General features: G+C 43.4%; 1 protein-coding gene across 1 annotated transcript in view; it reads left to right on the top strand.

Annotated features, from left to right (window-relative positions):
• The window catches only part of PELI2 (pellino E3 ubiquitin protein ligase family member 2), a 158,094-nt gene extending 151,442 nt beyond the window's left edge, over positions 1–6,652 (top strand). Inside the window, exon 6 of the mRNA XM_028507450.2 lies at positions 1,854–6,652. Within this exon, the coding sequence (XP_028363251.1) occupies positions 1,854–2,420 (567 nt within the window). The 3' untranslated portion in view covers positions 2,421–6,652. The remainder of the gene's footprint in view (positions 1–1,853) is intronic.
• Positions 6,653–10,285: the final 3,633 nt, after the last annotated feature.

A 10,285-nucleotide genomic window follows, 5' to 3' on the forward strand; every position in this document is an offset into this window, starting at 1 on the left:
GGGGGGGGAGGCCTGGCTCTGTCCCCATCCTCCCTGTCCCCCCCAGGGACCCTGATGGGCAATGCCATCCACTGCAGGACGTCAGCTCGATGCCGATGAATCCTTCTCTGCGCCACATCTGTCTCAGAGGCTGCAGTCCCACACGTGCCACACATGCCTGTGTGCTTGGCAGTACAGACACTGCACAGCCCACAGGCCCTACACACCCCAAACTGACCTTACTATCCTTTCCCCCAAATCTGCCATTTCTGCTCGATTCCCTGTCCATGGAAAAACCCATTCTAGGCAGACACTGAGTGAAGCCAGATGCGTAAAAGTCTATCTTCCTAAATTAGGAGCAAAGGGCCATGAGTCTGATTCCTCCACATTTGGTACCTGTGCCCCTTGTCTGTTGCCACTGATACTCTCTCTGCTGTGCCATGCTCACCCTCTTGGCCCGGAGAGAGAATTCCCTGTTTCCCACCTCCAGTCTATATCCAGTCAGTCCGCCCTCCACACCTCCGGAAGGGACCTTTGGAAAGGCATATCTTTTATAGCTTCATAAAACTCCCTGCTGACTCCCTTTGTTGACTCCTGAGGCCAAGCAACCTCTCCAGCCTGGGCCTCTTGCCCTGCCCCCACGCCCTGAACCCCATCCAGCCACGTTCAACCACCTGTGGAACCTTCTTGAGCTCCTTGTTCCCTCAGTGCATGTGGTGTTCGGCCTTTCCATGCCTCCTCCTGCAGTGTCTCCTACACTACCTGCTGACTCAGGACGGTACCTTTTTCAAATGTCTGTTCAAGGAAAACCCTTTAAAAATCATACCTGACTGTGTCATCATCAAAGTCACAGATGCAAACATTTACACAGCACTTCTTGCATCCCAGACACTGTTCCAAGCATTTTATTTGTATCAACTTCTTAACACTTACAATCCCTAATCTCTTTACATTTTACAGAAGAGGAAATTGATAGGCCAGGACTCTAAGGGCCCCAGGCCTCAGAGCAGGAAGTGACAGAGCAGGAATTCAGACCCAGGCAGTGGGCTCCGGAGCCCATGCTTGCAGCCCCCGTGGTGAAGGGGCCGCACACAGACAGCACTTGTCACACCTGTTGACCTTCAGCCGCCCGTCTGGCTCCCACTGCTAAGGAACAGGCTCTTCAGGATGGTGGGCAGCAGGAGGGGGTATTGGTCTCACACCATAGGGCTTAGCACACGTGCTGCACGTGGAGGCAGCACTCAGATTCCTGCCATACTACCTGTGCTTCCCCTCGGTTCTTCCTCAGCCTGTGAGCACCTGGTGCTCAGCCCAGCCGTCCTCTCAAACGTGGAGGCTCCCACCGAGCAGTTCTGCCCCAGGAGCTACAAATGCAGGAGAAATGCCATTGTCGGGAGCCAGGGCATCAGCAGGAACCGTGGGGACCACTGCAGTCATGACCGCAGGGCCCCGTGGGGTATTCCAGGTTGACTGTGGGAAGTGAGCTCGGTGTTTGCTGGGTGCACTGGTAGGGCATCTCCCCCTCCAGGAGAGCAGAGAGCAATTGTGTTGCTGCCTGGAGGAGGGGAGTAAAAATCTGAGATTGGTGCTCATTGAAATCACCGCTCTGTTAACTGAACACTCAGCCAGGTAGATTGTGCTTAGGGCTTTGCTTCTGCAGTGTGTGTGTGTGTGTGTGTGTGTTGTATCCAGTGCTCAGTTGAGGAAGCTGAGGCTCGGGGACGCAGTTGCCCCCCCAGATCTGGCTTTGGTGCGATAAACTGCCCCCCTGAGCTTACTTCAGAGGGGACCTGTACATTTTGAGAGGAAAGAATGTCAGAGCCATTTGCCAAATTTTGCTGCTAAATTTGGCCTGTCCACCAAACTTGTTCCAGGTGGAAACTGAGACCAACGTCTTGCAGGATGGCTCCCTCATCGACCTGTGCGGGGCCACCCTTCTCTGGAGGACGGCAGACGGCCTCTTCCACGCCCCGACGCAGAAACACATAGAAGCCCTGCGGCAGGAGATCAACGCAGCGCGGCCGCAGTGCCCCGTGGGGCTCAACACGCTGGCCTTCCCCAGCATCAACAGGAAGGAGGTGGTGGAGGAGAAGCAGCCCTGGGCCTACCTCAGCTGCGGCCACGTGCACGGGTACCACAACTGGGGCCACCGGAGCGACACGGAGGCCAATGAGAGGGAGTGCCCCATGTGCAGGACTGTGGGCCCCTACGTGCCTCTGTGGCTTGGCTGCGAGGCCGGGTTTTATGTAGACGCGGGACCGCCCACACACGCTTTCACCCCGTGTGGACACGTGTGCTCGGAGAAGTCTGCAAAATACTGGTCTCAGATCCCGCTGCCTCACGGAACTCACGCGTTTCATGCCGCCTGCCCTTTCTGTGCCACGCAGCTGGTTGGGGAGCAGAACTGCATCAAATTAATTTTCCAGGGTCCAGTTGACTGATGCCCTTGACAGCCATCTACGACTTTATTAACAAGTTACTGTGAAGATTTTTGCCACTAACTCTCGATTTTACCTTTTTATAATGCTGTTTATTAAGGGGTGGGGGGGTCGAGGCTGGGAGGAAAGAGGGAACACAGTGATGAAACGTGCTGGGAATTAACAGATATCAGTGGTGTGTTGCATGCCCAGAACAGCAGCATCGTCATTGAGGTCTGCTTGATTAAACCACATCATCTTTGTAATAATTGAATTTAAAACACCATGCTTTTATTTTAATCTTGGGTTTATAAACTTTTTTTTTTCCTTTGTAGCTTCGGGTAACACTTTCAATCATATTTTACAAATGAAGAATTGTATTCAAAAGTTGCTGGCTCACAGTACACCACCTCCCTTGCTGCAGGGTGCAGGTATGGCCTGAAGGACAGGTGGCGTCCGGGAGCCCCCCGGTGCAAACTAGAACCTGACCAGACGCCAGAGGGGCGGCTCTGTGAAATGCTGTGGTGGGCAGGGGACCTTAGGCACAGGCTGTGGTTTTGAAATGGGGGGCTTCTTTTCTGATTTGTTTTTCTTTTGTTTGGGGGAGAGAATATTCATATGTTGTCCTGTTTTTTGTTTTTGTTTTTTATTAACTTTGGTGGAATTTAATTATTTTACATACAAATTCACCAAATACCTTGGCACTTCAAACAAAGAATTTTTCCTAACTTTTTAGTCTGCTTTTTATTATTTCTGTTTAATACATTTTGTCCCTGACACTCACATCATGCATGGCCAGAACTGTTTGGGTGATTAAAATGTAGCATCTCTTAGAAATTCTTTCACCGCCGGTGATCATTGCAGCGGGAAACACAGTCTAGGTACTCTGACAGCAAGGTGATTTGCTTACCAAATTGTTTAAGATTTAAGAGCGATTAAAAATGAGATTTTACTTTTTAAAACCACTTGTTGGGGTTTCATAATTTTTTTTTCCTTAAGAAAGCCAACATTCTGCGAGCCCGAGAGCGACACATCACAATGACACAGGCGTGTTTATCCACTCCCGCCCCGCCATCTGCCACCTCCCCTCACGGCCTGTGGGCTGGAAGTCTTGAGAATGTTTGCAAATCAAACCACATTTAAATGTGATCATTAGACACACGCAGCACCAAGTGGTGCATCTGCAGAGATCATTGGAAATTCCTGATTTAAAAAGCGCAAATGAGTGTTTACAGAGGATTAATTAAATCAGAATTTCAGATGAGCGCCTCCATCCCTCTCTGCTATTTTCATTTCACTTGGAATAATAATTCCTGGATGCTCATTCTGTGTGGTGCCGGTCTGTCACTGCTCCCAGAATGGGGAGATCCTTCAGGACAAAGCTGGCAGAGATGAGACGGATCCCTGCCACCTGGAACAAGGATTTATTTAAACTGACATCCCCTTAATTGAGCATTGCACGTTTGTGCTACACTTCTCTTAACTTTTGTAAAGCTGTCTAATTTATATGGTTCTAATATACTATATCCATACTTGAATTGGTTTTTCCCTGTTTTGCCTACTGGCAAATATTTTACCAATTTTCAATGGTTCTAACCCATTTTCGAATGTCCTTTTCCTTAAAGTGGTAAGATATATTACGCTTGACTGCTGCTGCTTAATTTGACTTAATATATAAAAAGTTAAGCCTCTCAGTTACAAAATAGTTTTTCTTTTTAATGGAAATTATTGTTTAGAAGGAGCTGTTTTGTGTTGGTAGGTTTGGAGTGATGTGAACACCCACCAGCAGCCCTCTGGCTGATAGCTCGCTCTGCTCTGTGAAGCATCCTCTCCCTGCAGACAGAGGGGACGCAATGGGATGGCCTAAGCGATACATCACATGCCTTTTGATTTAGCCAGACAGAGTCTCCAGTGTTTAGCTTTCACTGACAGAGTGTGTCCTTTCAGTCTGGATTCTTTGGGCTCCACAAACTGGTAGAGGAGGCACACAGGCCCTTATCTTGCTGCAGAAGGTGGTTTGAGGACTCTGGACACCCTAAAAGCGTAAATGGCCTTGCACACAGAAAGGCTGGATTTTACCTGTCAAAAAAATTTTTTTCCAGAAATATGGTCTGATATAATTTTCCGTTTCAAGAATTGTATATGTCTAGCAGTTCTGCATACAACATATGTCCCAAAATAAAATTATCTTCCAACCTGAAAAGCTTCTGACTTTTAGCAAAGTCAGATAGCTAAAAAGTTGAAATTTGGATACTAAATTCTAAAGTCCTGGAAGGGGGAACAGTGAGCTGCCCTCAGTCAGTGCTGCATCTTGCCCTCTGACCTCCACGTGAGGTCCCCTCCCACCCTGCCTCAGAAGGGGGGGAGGGCAAGCCTGCAACAAGGAAACCATGCTCGTCTCGGCCACATCTAGTCAGATCCCCTTATGATTTTGGCTATTAAGATTTCTTTTTGAGTTGGGAGCAAGTTAGTTTGTAAGAATAGAGAACTCCAGCTCTCCAAAGTAGAGTAATGGAGTTCAGAAAAGGTAACTTCTCAAAGATCACTTTTCTTATGTCTCGCGTCACATGAAAGGGTGAGTCTCCCTCCCCCATGTACGTTCATAGGAAATTACTGACCAGTTATCCTGAGCTCGGCCTGACCGAAATGCCTTTTGTGAATAGGTTTCTAGAAGTATGGTCCCAGAGATGTATTCCCATAGATTTTTTTTTCAGTTGTTTATTACAAAAAAAAAAAAAAAAGATTCAGAATGAATGGGATACAACTCAATATTTTTCTAGTCTGGAATTTTTTTATTAATACTTGGTGCTGCCAGGTCATGCATGCTGCAACTCTTAACATTTCCCTTATTTGGTTATGCTTTTTGCAAAAAGGGCTACAGTTCACACTGCAGAGTAAGTATTAAGCTTTTTGGGTGGTTTTTTCCCCCACCACTGTGGCCCAAAAGAATTAAAATCTTTTAATATAAATAGAGAGCATATTTATCATTCCTCGATAGTTAATTATAGAGTCTGGTACCTTTGTGCCTCAGGGAAGCCACGTGATGTAACTGGTTATAGAATTTCAGGGTTAGGGTTTAGGAAAGGAGAAAGCCATTGGAAAAATGACGGGCTCCATTAAGGAGACTAATGAATCTGGATGCAGAAATGTGCCAGGAACCTGCATAAACATGATTGTAGTAGAATTTATTTCCGGCATCAGTAGGGAAACTGTTTTAAGTTATTGCATATACTGATCAGGAAAGTTGAGGAGGACTCTTTTTCATAAAGTTTCAATGCTTCATTTTGCTTACATAGAAAAACTCAAACCCCTGTTATGTGGGAGCTCAGTATTGTTGTTTGGGCACTTTTAAGAGTTTAAGGAAAACATTTGCCCCTTCTTAATTTAAGGGTAACATAGGTTATAGAATTATTACCTGCCCTTCTATGATTTTGATTAACTTCTTTTTTTAGAGCCATTCAGTTCTCCGGATTTGCATGAAGGCCATGATCACACCATTGTGAGAGCTGGCTAAACCCTAGTTATCTTCATGCAGTCCTGCCTGGTGACAGTGGAGTTTCTGACAGACTAACCACAGAACCTTGAGTTTAGGCCAGGCCCAGCTCCATCCCTTGCCTGTCAGTCTTACGTGCCCATCATTCAGCCTGCTTGGGCGGAAGGTGTGAAGTTCCCCCTTCGGTGCTGGAAGTGGAGCGTGATCCTTTCTGTATGACCCGGTCAGAGGCTAATGAGAACACTTGAGGATCTTCTGAAAAGAATGTAAGAATTATTGAAGTAGTAAAACAAGAAGTGTCAGTGTTTCTTTTTTATGAAATGTATATCCTCTCAAGTAAACTTTAGCCCTCATGAACAATCCCTAGAGGAAGGTAGGGAAAAGCAAATATTTCTCCAGTTCTGTTTAACTATTTCTAAACAAAATAAACTCAGTGAAAGGGAAGTTGTTTTTTTCTTTTAAAGCTGAGGTGACAGATTCCTCCTGTGTGTTGAATAGGCTAGAAGGGAAGGGGTGGTCATATTTACCATGTATAGTGTTATGAGCGGTAAAATTTTATGGCTATATTTGTAAAACTGTTCTTTTATATTTCATGTCAAATTGAAAAATTATTTCTTCACTATTGTACCTGTGGAAATACAAGCCATTTTGCAGGAAAAAAATCTTCAAACCCTATTAAACGGATCTCAGTGTGTTTGTGAGTGGTTGTCTTCAGACTCTGCGGCGCTCGTGAGTTCCCCGGGACGTCCAGCAGGAAGTTAACGCGGAAGTGGACGTGAGTGTTTGTGTTTCTCCAGCTCCCCAGCCGATCCCAAACAATTACACTTGTTCTTGTTTTATATTCCACACAATGCATACGTATGAAAGTCTGGATCCTGAAAATCTCCTTAGTTTTCTTATTGAAAAAATGTCATCGGTGCTTATATTACTATTTCTTGTGACATTACATTACTGTCAAATTAACTTCCCAATGACCTTCACCTGGCTTGTAGAACTCATGGATTTTTCTATCTGATCATTAAACTCGTATTGCTACTTTCGTGACAGTCTTCATTCACATTGAACAACAAGGATTATGTGTAAACCTTCAAGTCTTAAACTGATGTCTTTCATAAGAAAATACATATATTTATGGTAAAATTTTCCATCACATTGATATTTAAGGAATCTTAGTATTGTTGAGACAAGTAGATTTTTCACTTCACAAAAAGAGCAAATGCACATTTATATGGGCTTTTCTTTCAGGAGTTAAGTGTTCTGTACTTTTACCAAATCAAACATGCCATCAGTTGTGAGCTGTGTTATTATGAATAAACATAGTTACAGCTGTAACACACATCCCCTTCGGCAAGGTACAGTATTCATGGGGGAATAGTTGTGTTCAACAAACACAGTTGGAACTAGATATCCACATGCAAAAGATGAAGTTGGACCCTTACCTTTCATGGTATACAAAAATTAATTCACAATGTATCAAAGAGCTAAAACTATAGAATTCTTAGAAGAAAACAGTAAATCTTTGTGGCCTTGGGTTAGCCAATGATTTCTTAAGTATAATACCAAGAAATACAAGCAACAAAAGAAAAAGATTGATAAATTGAACTTTATTAAAATTAAAATGTTTTGTGTATCAGACGACACAGCTGAAGTAAAAAGACAACCCACAAAATGGGAGAAGATACTTGTGAATCATGTTTCTGATAAGGGAGTTATATCCAGAATATGTGAAGAACTCCTAGCTCATCAATAAAAACACCCCAGTTTAAGAAATGATCAAAATATTTGAGTATCAAAATATTTGATATTTTTCCAAAGAAAATACACAGATGACCAATAAGCACATAAAGAGATTCTCAACATCATTAGCCATCAGGGAACTACACACCAGGAGTTAGCACTTTATAGCCACTGTGACACCTAAAATAAAAAATGTGTTGACAACTTGTTGAAAAATTGGAAGCTCGTGCACTGTTGGTGGGATTACAAAATGGTGTGGCTGCTTTGAGACAAGCAATTGTGCAGTTCCTCAAAAGGTACAATGTACAGTTACCATGTGACAGCATTTTTACGCCTAGGGATATACCCAAAGTATTAAAAATAATGTGTACACAAAAAAAACTTATATATGAATGTTCATAACAGTATTATTCATAGTAACTGAAAAGTAGAAACAACCCAAAAACCCATCAAATGATGAATGGATAAACAAAAGGTAATACATCTATACAATGGAATATTACTTGCCTGTGAAAATTAGTGAAAGGCCGATACATATCACAACATTAAGTGAACCTGGAAACCTAAGTGAAAAGAAGCCAGACACAAAAGGTCACATATGGCATGCCAGAAATATGCATCTTATTACCTAATTAAAAAATCCTGGGCACATTTTAAGGTACTCCCATAACCACAAGCAATGGCATTGAAGAATAATAAGCAATGAAAAATAGATACTCTCAAAACTGAAGGGAAAGTCAAAATTTGGGAAGAGGAAACCTTTGAAAAACAGTATGTTAACATAATTTATTATTCCTTTTCTTTGTCTATTTGTATTTGGAAAAGAAGTTACTTAAATCCAAGTAGATACTTATTGGAACTGTGGGGTTTCTGTAGGAATAAATACCCGTGTGCTCCTGGGGTACTTGCCAGAGTTTGAATAAAAGTATGGACAGCATGAAGAGTAGCAGAAACAGCCTTCAGTATAATCTTTAACAAGTCATCAGTTAATTAATGTCATCAGAACATGTTCAAACTTGGACCATTCTATATATTTTTTTTCACATTTTCTTCTTTTACTTTCGAGAACCTTTTAAGTAATTTCTTTGTTTTTACTACCAAGTTTGAAAACACCAAGCCCTTGGGTGAGAGGTACCATGGCCAGGTGGAAAATGATTTGTCATAAGAAAAGCCAAATCGCAAAAGCTCTAGGGGGTGAAGAATGCAGAGAGCAGACATAGTGAGGGGAAGGGCAGTGTGACCCGTGCTCATGCACAAGCGAGCAGTGTCCACAGTGACCGTTCCAGGGACGAGATGCAAACCACAGCCGCACGGAGAGTCTGTGAACTGAAGGGCAGGGGAGATGATCTATGGCCAAGAAAGGCCTGGACAACATCATCCGTTTCTGCAGGAATCATTTGTGCTGAAGCCATGTGCACTTTCTGGAGAGCTATTTGAAGAGGCAGATGTTTAGATAATACATCGCTGCTTTGCATTTCTGTAACACCTTCTGTCTGAGAGCTGCAGAATGCAATGCAAATATTAACTAATAAATTAAGCCTCATAGCACTTCTGCATGGTCGGTAGACATAATAGCTGTTTTTACAGTGCAGGAAAGGCAGCACCCTGCTCAAAGGTGCTGAAGTCATTTACCCAAAGTCGTGAAAGGGGAAAATGACAAACTCTTTCAAAACGGGGTGTCAGTTCTTTCCATGCTCGCACGATGTGCTTTTCCTCCCTTGGCAGGTCAGCAGCTTCGACAGCACGTTTCCTTCCGTGGAACACGTGGCCGTGAGGGAGGGGGTGCAATGTTTCCGGGGGTTCGTTCCAGGAGACCCATCTTTCATTTAACTGGGGGACGGTTTGACAATAATAAGCCTTTGATCAAAGCCTTCACTGCTTGCTCTCTGGTTTACCCAGGAATTAATTTGTTTGCTAATGCTGGTCTCTTTCCGGGTATGACAGTGGCCTTTAGCTCAGGAGTTATGTGTTCACGTTGCTTAATCTGATTTGTGTAAAGGACTTAAAATACTACAAGAATATCAAACAACCCCAACATGTCTGTGTAGGCATTGATGTAGTTATTTGTTTTTCAGATATTTTAATATCTGAAAACTCATCAAGTTGTCTTTGAAAGCAGTGTGTGACATCTTGACGAAAGACAGCACCACGTCCTTGGGGGAGCCCAACTGGCTGGGTCAGACGTCCCTGCGAGTGCACCTGCGCGCTGCTGCTGCTGTCCGTCATCACAGCCTGCTCCGTGTTGGTATCGTCTCTGTCCTCTTTCTCTGTGATAACCCACATGGTTTCTCCGGTGCAATAACATGTCAGAGGGAAACAACATGAGGAAATACTGAGCTGGCCAAAAAGTTCATTTAATTTATTCCATACAATGACTCTAGGAGTGCCCATGTGTCTTTAACTTCATTCAAAACAATTTTGTTAGATTGCATTGTGACAGCTGTCATATCAGCGTGCATTTTTAAAAAAAAACATCAAAATTGGTGAAATTTTTGTTCAGCCATTTTAATACTGAAGATGGAAGAAAATATACAACATGTTCAGCATGTTATGCTTTGTCATTTCAAGAAAGGTAAAAACATAACTGAAATGCACAAAAAAAGATTTGTGCCATGTATGAGAAGGTGCTCAAAAATGGTTTGCAAAGTTTCTTGGTACT

The sequence above is a fragment of the Phyllostomus discolor genome, chromosome 1 (assembly GCF_004126475.2).
Source record: "Phyllostomus discolor isolate MPI-MPIP mPhyDis1 chromosome 1, mPhyDis1.pri.v3, whole genome shotgun sequence".
Classification (NCBI taxonomy): Eukaryota; Metazoa; Chordata; class Mammalia; order Chiroptera; family Phyllostomidae; genus Phyllostomus; species Phyllostomus discolor.